The following is a 12543-nucleotide window of genomic DNA, read 5'->3' as shown; positions in this document are numbered from 1 at the left end:
TATGTAAAGATATGTTGTTGGTTTACTTTGCCTGCCTATTGCACCTAATTGGTCTAATAAAAAGCTGAATGACCAATAGCAAGAGAGGAGGTACAGGGAGAACTTCTATCCAGAGAGAATAAGTAGAAGGAGGAATTTGGGTTCAAAAGAGAAAGAAGCCCGCCCCACCTGGAAGGATCACCCTGAGTCTGGCCACACCTCAGTCTCCAGTCCCCTCTGGTCTCTGCCCAGTGTTTAAGAACCTTCATCCAGTATTTGATGGAAACAGAGGCAGACACCCACACTAAAAACAGATTGAACTCCTGGAACCAGTTGCAAAGAGGAGTAATGAGCAAAAGAATCAATATCAGGCTGCTGACACCCACAGAGGCAGCTGACCTAAACAAGGGGGGAGCGTATGGACCCCAGACTGATGACTGAGAGGCCAGCATGGGACTGATTCAGATACTCCCCCTCAACCTGGGTGTCAGAGAAGAGGCCTCGGCAATCTGTGGGACCTTGGAGAGTAGAGCAGTATTTATTCTTGGCTTACAGAGAGACTCTGGGAGCCCATTCCACATGGAGGGATGCTCACTCAGCCTGGACACATGGGGAGGACCTAGGCCCTGCCGGGGATGATATGACACACTCTGAAAATCCTTCATGGAAGTCCTTACCCTCCCTGAGGAGTGGAGGGGGAATTGTGGGGGGGTTGGGAGCATTGGGGGGTCGGGGGAGGAGAGGATGGAGAGAGAACTGAGAGTAATATGTGTAAATGTTAAATAAAAAAAAGGAAAAAAGAGAGAAAGAAAAAGAGACACCAGGGAGATGTCAGGAGCTGGCCAGCCAGACACAGAGGAAGCAGCAAAGTAGGACATATGGAATAAAGGAAGGTCCAAAGGCAAAACGTAGATGAATAGAAACAGGCTAAGGTTGAGTTAACAGAGCTAGTGGGACAAGCCTAAGCTAAGGCCAAGCATTCATCATCAATAATAAGATTCCATGTCTTTATTTAAGAGCTGATTGGTGGCCCAAAGAAAATTCCAAGTACACTTGTGTGCTTTGAAAAAAAAAAAGGCCATCCTTTTCCTTTTAACTCTTAAACATTTTCTGTATTCACTTCTTCCTTATTAACTAATCATGACAAATGTTTCACTTGCTCAGATCTCTGATCTCTCTTTTCTAGGTCCCATTGTAATTTGACTTAAACAGAGTCATACTCAAGCACACTCATACTTAAAGAGAGAGGTGTGGCTACTGATTTTTATTTAGATGTTTAATTTTACTTGTCTGATTTAAATTCAGTTACTTCCTTGGGAATCTCTGCCCCAGATACGTTAAACAGTGTGCTTGATGTCTGTGTGGCAAGAGCAATAATTGATTCCTGCTCAGCTAAATTCCTGAAATCCTGTGCCCCCATTACATCTTACTGCTATTCTGTCACATGTGGCCATCTGGCACTTGTCTAATGCTTTTCAGGAAGTTAGCCCCAGGAGACGGTGGCTGTGCCAGCTCAGAGGACAGAAGGTTAGTGGGAGCCATGTGTGCAAGGGGCTTGAGCAGCACCTAGAATGGGGGGTGTTAGACAATTTCAAAGTGCAACCCTACTAATACAGTATTCCCAGATTTTAGAGGTTCTTTATGCAGTGTCTCCAAAGCCATTTCGCTTTAATTTATTTTGGTGATATCTTAAGAGTTTTAAGTACTTAGGATTTGGGATGATTTTGTCTCCACTTTTATCTTCCTTAGTGAATTGCTTTGAATATATCAAAAACAGGACACACCTAAGGCTCTAAAGGATTTCTGGCCTTTGGTACTTCTCCAAGATTCCTGCCTCATGAACACTGTAGTGTTCTGAGGATGCCTGAACTACCACAGTCATCATTCATTATTTGAGCTAAAAATTGCTCATTTAAGGGTCTCTCCTATTTAAACAACAAGGTCTTTTGGAACAAAGAAACTGTTCTTTTCTTATTCTATTGCCTATTCCTCAGTGTAGAGCAAGTTAATGCCTATGTAGATGATGAGAAAGAAGATGACATATGCTTAGACTGTTCTTGTAGTAAACACACACACATACATACACACACACAGAGACACACACTATAGTCTTATAGTGCAGTTAAAAAATTCCTTATTTGAAAGCTTTATTTATTATCAACCATATACACCAACAGAAATATTTCCTATTTTGAAGTTCTAATGATTTTATTAGAGTTCAAGAACATAGGAAACCTAAATTGGGTCCTCCCAATAGCAATGCAGGTTAATAGAAAATAGTTACCATACCTAATATGTTTTTATGCCTGAATTTAAGCTATATGTCTATATCTCTAAGAAGACTAATGACAACCACTCAATAATTTAATAGCAAAGCCTAATATAACACTTAGTGGCTGCTTTACTACCTGAATATTGATGTAGCATTGGACTTGGGGCCTGGTCTTTGTGAACATTGGCCTTATCCTCTGGCACCGAAGATTGTTTTCTCATACATGGTTAGACACTGAAGTATGTGCATTGTCTTGGAAAGAATTTTGTTTGTGAAACCAAATTAGAGCTAAAGACCCGAGGCCAGGGACCAGTATTTCATGTGTTGAAAGTAATTGCTTTATAAATCCTTTCTATGGACACAATTTCTCTTTCCCTGTAACATACAACTGACTTTCGAAAATACAGTACTAACAGCAATTTAATGCTCCTTGTATTTGACAGGTACTATTTAAAGGACTTTGCATGTTTGAGTTTAGGCAATCTCCAATATTTTTTAGGAAGGTACTACTAATATGTATATCTTATGGATTTGAGCACAGAGCATGGCAAAATTACATGATTTTTGTAAAGTTATTCAGCCTGGTATATGGATTACCAATTCAAGGCATCTTCCTCCTGAATTCACATTTGTAAAGGTCATATATATTTCCTTTCTTAGAAACATCACTGAGGAATTTAAAAATTAAATATGGCAACATTTTTTCTTTATATGCCATCTGCTGTGTGGTGTTGCACAAATGCTTCTTGATATTTTCTAAAGAAAAATAAGGTGAGCACATACTTGGATAAAGTGGCATTTTCATTTTTAAGTATTGATTTCATTTCAGGAGAGAAACCATGCAGATGTTTACCAGATTTTCTGGTTTTCTTTCTGTCTTAAGCAAACAGCCCATAGTATTTTCCCATTAAATTATAAAATAAGTCTAAGGAGAGTTTTAAAATGAGGGGTCATGTGGACCACAGACATTGACATTAATCTCTGGCCTTTCAATAATCTGGAAGATAAGGAAATGTTTCTGATATAGCTTTCACTGTCATTTACTTTATAGTTAGAAATGTCTACACAAATTAAATATGACAGTTACAAAAAATACCTACTGACTGGAGATTTAGTTCTGTGGTAGAGCTTTTGCTTACACATACACAAGACCATGGGTTTTATCTCAGTACTAGGAAAAAGTGAAAGGAAGAGCAAAATTTTCTACTATCAGCCTTTTAAAAATTTTATATATTCACTAATAATTAACTGAAAATTTCCTTCCTTGCAGAAAATACACCAGCAATGTTCTGATATTGTTTCCAGCTAACTAACAAAGAGGAACATCATAAGCAATTGATAAATAACTTATTTAATGGTTAAATAGACAGTCATGAAAGTATAAAATTAATCAACCCCAGAATACCATTTTTTTGGTTTTACGAGACAGGGTTTCTCTGTATTGTTTTGGAGGCTGTCGGTACAGCCCGGCCTCGAACTCACAGAGATCCGCATGCCTCTGCCTCCTGAGTGCTGGGATTAAAGGCGTGCACCACCACTGCCCGGCCCAGAATACCATTTTAATATATCTTATTTGACAGAGTATAATTGGTCCCATTGGGGCTCTGAATGTAGGACCTTCTGAGATGGTGGTTCACCTGACACAAGCCTCAAAGAATAGGCTTTTAGTGCCTTATTAAATTGCTGACAATCTTCTCTTGTGTGTTTCTATCTTTCCCATTTTAAACAATATTTGTCTGCTAAGTATACTGATAATTTTCTTTACTTTTTCCAAAATACATTTATTTTAATCACACATATTTGTTTTTCTCTATAATATGGCCTAATGAGTTGGCCAGCTTTAGAATAGTAAGAAAAATTTTGTTATAACAAACAAGTAATTATCCTTCCATATGTTGACTGGCATTGTTTTCTGATATAAAAACAACCAAGCAAATAGTAATGGACCTCAGGGTCTAATTATTCACAGAAAAACACCTCAGCATCAATTATGCCATAATTAGCATTTCCTTGGCATTCAACATTTCAAAACCCATTTGACCACAAGGAAATGATTTCATTGCATAATTATCTGGAATTTCAGTTCCAACCTATTCTGAAAGGTATCTTAGAAAGCTGAAATGCTCATGGCTAGTTCCTAGTTTAAATAAAAACTTTATATTTCCTTATGACAAGATGAGAGAACATCATGGGTTGATTTTTTTTCTTTCTTCCATTGTGTGTGTGTGTGTGTGTGCTGGTGTGGTTGATACATGTATGCATGTGCATGTGTGTGGATGAATATGTGTATAGGTTTGTTTGCATGTGGGAGCCAGAAGTTTCTGCTGAGAATCGTCTTCCACTGTTCTTGCTCCTTATTCATTGAGACAGGATCTCTCAACCAAACTCAGAGCTCACTGATATGGCAAGTCATGCTAGCCAGCTTGCTCTGGGGAGGTCCCTGAAGGTTGGCCATCACTGCAACCTGACATTTATTTGGGCATCTGGGGATCCAACCCTGGTCTTCACACTTGCTGCAAAAATGTTTCAATTTCTGAGTCATTTCTTCAGTCCCTAATAGTTGAGTTATAAGCAAGTTCCTAGACTGCTAGGTGCCACTTACTTAACTAGTAATTAAGAGTTAGTATCTGTTTTTGTGCTTAAAAATTTGATGAGATTACAATATATGCAAAAATTACATTGAAGAATAATTGGAAATTCAGCTATTTTTATAAATATTGTTGTAAATTACAATCTTATTTCTTACAGTGTTTTCTTTCCTCTCTGTAAAAGACTCCATTTTTAAGTGAAGAAACTGAAATTATATGTGAACAGTTTGGCAACAGGTTAGGGAAATATAATTTTTGGTAACTTTCAAGTCAACGACGCTCCATCAAAAAGGGTGACAATTTAGAAAAACAGCAGATTCAATGCTGATTGCTGTAACACGCTGTTTAATGTGATGGCATGAAAGGCACCGAGAAACTGGTTTGAACCAGAGGCACAGTTCATATGTGTGCTGAATTAGAATGATCTGCATGAATTATTATCTAGACCAGAACATTCTCTTATAAATAATGGGAGCATGGTGGAAGAAAAGGCAGGAAAAGTATATGAATCAGAAATTGGGGACGTCTACTGAGAAAGTGTCTTCTAGAAATTGCAGGGTCACTCACTCATGAGATCCCACAGCTGTGGTTATCTGTACAAGATTAAGTCAATCAAAATCCCAGCATGGATGTAGGAGGCGCTCACTAGGTCCTAGCTGAGAGTATTGGCTATTGATTGCCACTGAAGGAGGGTTAGTCAGTTTTCTTTAAGGTTGTGGCCCCTAGTAAGTTGCTTATAATCTTTATGGGAAAAACTAACTCACTTTGTTATCTTTTTAAAAAGAAAGAGAATACGAAGTTAGGAAGGGGATGGCTAGGAGGAATTGGAGTAGGGAGTGGGGGTGGGCATGATCAAAGCACATTATATTACATTCTTGTATGAAATAAAATATGAATTATTATTATATTAAAATAAATATATATAATAAAAGAATTCTAGAAATCATAATAACTAGGAAAGAGCACAACAGAAGTCTGGAGAACTGGTTCTATTCATCTGATATTAACAGTACATATCATTAGTTAACTTTGGCTTTTTAAAACATTTTTCTTCTACCTGAAAGCATCCAGTCAGAGCAAATGTTCTTGGATTTGGAGTTAATTTTATAATAAGAATTCCTAATTTTGTATCTTACACAAGAGTGTCTGCTTGAGAGAAAGCCTAGGCTTTTATATATTGTAATACATACTCATGCCAAGAGATCACTTTTCCTGTAAATGACATTTGTGACATATTTCCAGCATAAAAAGTAACCATTTTGTTCCAGATTCAAGTCATCTTAGAAAGTTCCAGTCCCCAAAATGGTCTCCAAGTTTTATTCACACAGTAGGACTTCAGTGATTTCCCATGCTCTTCAACTCTACATTTAGTTTTCTTAAGGAACCCCTGAAACCCAGTGACAGAGAGAGAGGAGTGATGAGCAAATGGGCAAAGAATGGGCTGGTGATACCAGCAGAGACAGCTGACCTGAACAAGAGGGAGCTCTTGGACCCCAGACAGACAGTTGGGAGGCCAGCATAGGACTGATCCAAACCCCCTGAGTGTGAGAGTCAGTGAGGAGGCCTGGGTAACCTGTGGGACCTTGGGCAGTAGATCAACTTTTATCCCTGGCATACAAATGGATTTCATGTGTGCATAACACAAAGAGGGATGCTCTCTCAGCCTGGACTCTTGGGTGAGGGCCTGGACCCTACCCTGAGTGAAATGACAGACTCTGGATGTCCCCTCTGTGGAGGGAAGTGGGGATAGGATGGGAGGCTGTGGGGAATGGTGGGGGAGGAGGGGAGGGAGAGGGAGCTGGGATTGACATGTGAAGCAAACTATTTTCTAAAATAATGTAATAAAAATAATGAAAACAGGGAAAAACAAACAAAAGGATGTCTCTCCTAAGCCTGCTTGACTTAGCCTCACTATTTACTGAGTCATTCTCCAGCTCTATAACTTTGTAAACTCATCCTATCCATTCCACTTCCTTAAACTCTGAGCTTTAGTCTTCCCTTCCATCCAGTGCACAGCTCCTCATTAATTTCCACAGGCACCTGATGAATGCCATTTGTTCCTGACAAAAGAAATGATTCATGAACAACCATCATAGTTTCAAAAAATCCATGCCAGCAGGAAATCACTTACCACCGAACAGGATTGTACCAACAAAGCCAAATTAAGAAGCTACATGCACAGAAATACTGTATTCTTCAGCTCTGACAAAATTCCAAGCAGACATATCTAAGCACATGACACCCAATACTAGGAAGTTGGCCATGAGAAGGAGAGACTGGTCTCTGTTCTACTTCATCACTAAATCCAGCATTGTTATTGGAAGCATGCAAGATGCACACTGTGCAATCACAGTGTGTGAGCAAATCTTTGCTTCTTCTATTAATTGTAATATGTCTCTGGTAAGATACTTATCTTTCTAAGCCACAGTTTTCTAGTTTAAAAGGCAAAGATAATAATGCATTGCTTAAGGCTAGGCATAATTCCAGAACTTGGGAGGCTAAGGCCAGAGGGTCCAAGTTTGAGGCAAACCTGGGTCTTGAGACTCTGTCATGTAACGAAAGAAAAACAAAAACAAAACAACACAAAAGGACAAACTACTTCCTAGATGCAGTGGCTCTGAGGACCAGTGATAACGTGTCCAGAGTTTCCGCCACACAAAGAGCACTTGAAATTCACTATACTTTATTATCATTGTGACTAAGATCATTGTCACCACCATCATCAACAATGCTACTATTACAAATCTCTGAGCTAATTTCTTTCCTAATATAAAAATGTAGGAGTGATTTACTCATGGAGAAAGAGTTTGTGCCTCAGAGGAGAAGTTACTAACAGGAGGTTATGTGCTCCATACCTGGTGTTGCAGAAGTGTCCTCATTTAACCCTGTCTCTATGACTAATCTATCCCCTTCTCTCTTGACTTTTTCTTTGCATCAATTTGTGGATCATAACTGACTGGGGAGTGAAGATTTGCTAGCTCATCTCACTTGGCAGGTTTTAGAGCAGTTTTTGAGGAGACTATCTCTATCCAATCCAGAAAAGGAGGGAAAATTCACAGTTACTATTTTGGAACATGGAAATGCAGAAATATTATGATGTTATTTTTCTTTCTGATATTAATGTTCATGTAAAAAACCTTAATATTTCACAGGAAGATCAAATAAGCTACATAAACTTGAAAGAAATGATGAGGAACACAGAAATGCTACGGACCTATGTTCCCAGCTGCAATTACCAACATAGACCTATCACTTGGAGAGGGCTTTGACAATTAAAATACACGAAAATTTTGGTCTACGTTTGGTTTAAAATAAGACTGCCTTGGATACATGCTTGTGTGAGAGTCTTTCCACAGCTGACCTTTTTCTCATATTGAACACCAAAACAAAAAAGCTGAATTATCCAACTTATCCAGAAAGTAGGGTGCTATTCTAGAAGCCATCTTGTTTTTTTGTGTGTATGTATATATGTAGTATGTATACATGGTACATATTATGTTATAGATATTAAAGGGCAACATGTAAGAGTGAGTCTATCCTCTCCTTCTAACCCTTCTGTCATGTGGATGCCAGGAATTGAAGCCAGGTCACTGGGTTGAGCCATGGCACTGGCTCACTGGCTTCTTTCTAAATCAAAACCAATGAAGACTGACCAAGAAGGTGCATCCTCTTCTTAAGACTTCATAAATAATGGTCGTATTTCCTATACAAAATTAAGAGCACTCCACTGCCCCTACCCATGACCAGTGCTGCAGATTGATTTCAGAGAACCTGTGAAACACAAACCCTTTCTAGAAACTTGGGAAGATATGGATTAGGGGGAACAGTATGAATTAATGAATTAGATCCTGTCCAGACTAGCAGTGAGAGAATACACTTCAGGCCAAAGGCAATCGTAAAAGAGGAAATGAATCAACACAATGCACCCACCTTCACACAGGCCTGATGCTTTAAGCAGAGTATATTTTATAGCTAAGAAATAGGTGTTTTAGTTTTCTATTGTAAGTGAATATATGTGTGCTAATATTGTGTCTACATGGTTTTTATCACATTAAAAATGTGGAATGAGAGAGCAAGCAGAATCAAAGTTATCCACTATAACACTAGTGATATTTGAACCACGTCAATCTTATCTTTTAAGGTCTACTTTGTTCCCAATCAATCAAACTTTGTTATTTTCATGCCAGAATTGCATCTAAGCTGATTTTAAACACTCTCTGGTCCAAGTTAAAAATTTCCCAATTAAGTTATTTTGTAACCCATGGGTATTGTAAATAGCAATCTAAAGCCGAAGATGTCTTGAAGAATGAGAGCTTTGTCCCCACCATCAAAAGACTTTCATACCCCTTCCCAAATACTGGCTCCTTCACATGCATTTTTTACTTCAGTTATGATATCTAGGCTCTGGGCCTGATGTGTGATAGAATGAGATTTACTTGTATTTTGACAATCTATCTTAATCCCTGGGATCATGGGAAATTAGGCTCCAAGTCCAAGTGTCATTCTTCTAGTGCTTTTATTCAAGAGCTGTTTACTCGTCTCACAAAACACTCATCTTGCAAAGATTCATCCCACCAGCTTCAAAATTAGTCATTTCTAAAGAGCTGGGCAGTGCTTCCTGACAGCTCCTAAATAGTTAGAAGACTGATGGTTTCTCCCATCTTCTGCAGTCTCTTTGGAGGTTCATCATGCATTTAAGGTTAAGGGAGATAATTGTAATGCAAATTTGTAGCTCTCTATTAGAAATCTATTATCCCAAAATGTAGTGCTATAGATGCTCAATTAAACTCCGTGAGGGAAGCACAGTGTTACATGCCTGTTACCCCAGTATGTGGAAGGTAGAGAGGCGGGAGGGTCAGGAATTCAAGGCCTGTCTTGCTACTAGTTAGTTTGAAACCAGCTTGGGCTCCATAGAATCCCATTTCAAAACATAAAAACCAAAACAAGAAAATGAATACAAAAGGCAAATCTTATAATATACTCAACAACTGTCTTCAAGTGAGCATTCCATAACTTGTCCAGCTAAGGAATTCATAGAGGGTGTCAAAATGAAAGTAATGATTTCTACTCCTGGAAAATACATAACATTTGTAAGGTATTTGTTCCCAGAGACACTATTCCCATGAATTATGGACACGTTTACCTTAAAATCCTAAGTTAAAGGACATGTATTCTTCAAAAGTTTCCTCAAAAGTCTGTATTTCTATTATTTAAGGAAACAGTTAAGTTTTTTTGGCTTGTACCCTCATTCAGAAAGTATTGCTGGAAGCCATACATTTGTGTTCTAGTGTAATCAGTTTCCAGGGACCCTTAAGTGAGTGTCTCCTAGAGACAGGCCCAACAATTTATTAATTTCTACTCAATAAATATAATAAATTTAGATGTTATTAATAGCTCTTTAGCAAGAAATACCACTAAATGGGTTAGCAATGCCACAAGCAGTCTAGCCACTGATCTGGAAGGCAGGCAACCTGGTTTCCTACTACTTTATTCTGCTCGTGGAATCTTCTGGGCCCACAGTTTTCAATCACCCAAGTAACATCTTCAACATTCCTTGTTAAAAAGATAATAAATGAAACAATGATTTTAAGCAAACCGGGTTTTCTCTCTCTCCTCTCTCTCCCTCTCTGTCTCTGTCTCTCTCTCACTCTCTCCCTCTGCTTTTCTATAGGTCCTAGATGAAGGGGTCACAGGTCATTTCTCTGAAATTTATGCAGGTCACATATACCTTTCTTAACACTGGAATCTTTAAAAAATATATAGCACAGAAAAGAAACTTCCAGATATATTGTTATTCCAAGGACAGGCTTGATACAATATTTCTTCTCCAAGTTTCAAGACAGTGGCTCGTGCCCAATTCAGATAAGTCTGTAAGTCATTAAAAACAGAATCTGCTATCTCTATTTAAAACTGAGAACCTCCATGTTTGGCTGAAAAGACAACGGAGGAAGACTATTTACAATGCAGCAATAGTTTCAAAATTCTGTATTCAACCTGAGATGTAATTACAAGGAGCACAGTTTTACCATTAAAACTATTAGATTTTTCCTAAATGTATGCAGTACATCCTCTCTCCACCTGTAATTTAATAACCCCCTTGCTTAAAAATGTCTTCCCTAATTCAGTGAATCACAATACATGGAATCCTGTACCTGTCAATCTTTACACACCCCTCCCATAAACTGTTCCTCCCTCAAATGCTGCATTAGGTAAGTCAGAGAGGTTCATTTTGAGTGCAATCCCATGTTAATTTCTTAACTGTAATAGTGCTCAGATCAGAATAAAAGCACAGATACAGATCATGTGAACTTAGATGATGTCATACATTTAAAATATATATTCACACGTTTTTTGTAAGTATATACACTGTGTTGTATGCATATATATGAATATATGTCCGTGCACACACCCACACAACCCATGGCAAAAGGCTAGTATGATTGACATCTAGAAATGACCTAATTTTAGAAGCAGATGAAGTATCATAGCAACTGTAGTAGGAGAAGGGCTTGGGAGGGTTAATAGATACCACCAGTCATCCTAAAACCACATCAACATCCCTGGTCCTATAGTCCAGGCAATGCTGTATGTATTTGAATTCCCATCAAAAGCTTACAGAGTTCTGGATACCATCAACAAACTGAAAATCACAAATTCCAAAATATAGGCATCATGGCCCCTGCGGGGCACTTATGGACGCTGTGCACACTGTGACTACAGGGCCAAACTAGACCTATACTCTCACAGGTATCCCTTCCCTGAAGGCCATCCAGCAAGCCATCCCTAGTGGTAACCCGAGGGTGCTGGCAGGTGTCTACAGGCAGACTCAGGGGAGATCTGGAGAAAAACCTGTAGGGGGAAAGGGAGAGGGTCCAGCATTTGGTGACAGTAGCAGAATACGTCCTGGTGCTCTGTCCGGTGTGCTCACCAATCTTACCCAGGACCCAAATTCTCTCCGGAGCTGTCCGGAAAGATCTGCATTATGCCAGGGCCCTGGGCCAACTCACCTCGACGAAATAAAAACAGGGCAGGAGGGTGACGCTGTCCTTGATCACTTTGCCCTTTGGCCTCTCCTTCGCCGACATCCCGGCCGCCTGCCTGGCTCTGTGTCCTCCCCCGGGCGAGGTGTGCACCGCGCAGCCGAGGCTAGCTGCCTGCTCCAGCCGCAAGCTCCGGGCCCCGCTGATGTCACATTCCCCGCGGGCACCTCTGGAGCCAGCGCACTGCATGCAGCGCCTCCGCCTTCTCCCCGCCCCTCTTTGCAGTAACCCCGCGGCTCCCTGAGCCCGCAGGTCTCCTTTAGCACTGCGTTCCTTTCGCCCAGGTTGTGCTGGCAAGGGAGAGTTACTTCCCTCCTCCAAGCTGTTGCTGCTATGGCTTCCCCTCCCTGTCACTCTCCCTGGGCTCTTCCCAGGCAGAAGGCTCCTCTGCTGTCTGTTGGAGCTTGACGTCAAGAATAGAAGGGTGGGGGAGTGGGGGTGGGAAGGGGAAGCACTCCTGGTTTCTGCAGAAGCTAGGCTGAGAAGCCAGGCACCTAGTATCAGATGGTCTCCTATCTGGTGTTCCTCTTGGCTTCCTGGAGAGCAGAAACCTGCACGACACCAAGAACCATAGCAAAGAAAGCTGTCCAGAATTAAAACTCGGACTTCATAGTGACAAGTAGGCCTTAGAGGGAATACACTGGGAGCCTGCAGCTACCCAAGC

General features: G+C 40.0%; 1 protein-coding gene across 1 annotated transcript in view; it reads right to left on the bottom strand.

The window, feature by feature from the left end:
• Positions 1-12276, bottom strand: part of Plppr4 (phospholipid phosphatase related 4) — a 38244-nt gene extending 25968 nt beyond the window's left edge. The window contains exon 1 of the mRNA XM_005077117.4: positions 11847-12276. Coding sequence (XP_005077174.1) covers positions 11847-12068 — 222 coding nt within the window. The 5' untranslated portion in view covers positions 12069-12276. The remainder of the gene's footprint in view (positions 1-11846) is intronic.
• Between the last annotated feature and the right edge of the window lie 267 nt (positions 12277-12543).

The sequence above is a fragment of the Mesocricetus auratus genome, unplaced genomic scaffold, assembly GCF_017639785.1.
Source record: "Mesocricetus auratus isolate SY011 unplaced genomic scaffold, BCM_Maur_2.0 Super-Scaffold_100009, whole genome shotgun sequence".
Classification (NCBI taxonomy): Eukaryota; Metazoa; Chordata; class Mammalia; order Rodentia; family Cricetidae; genus Mesocricetus; species Mesocricetus auratus.
The sequence above is the reverse complement of the archived record's forward strand: the minus strand, read 5'-3'. Positions and strand labels throughout refer to the sequence as shown.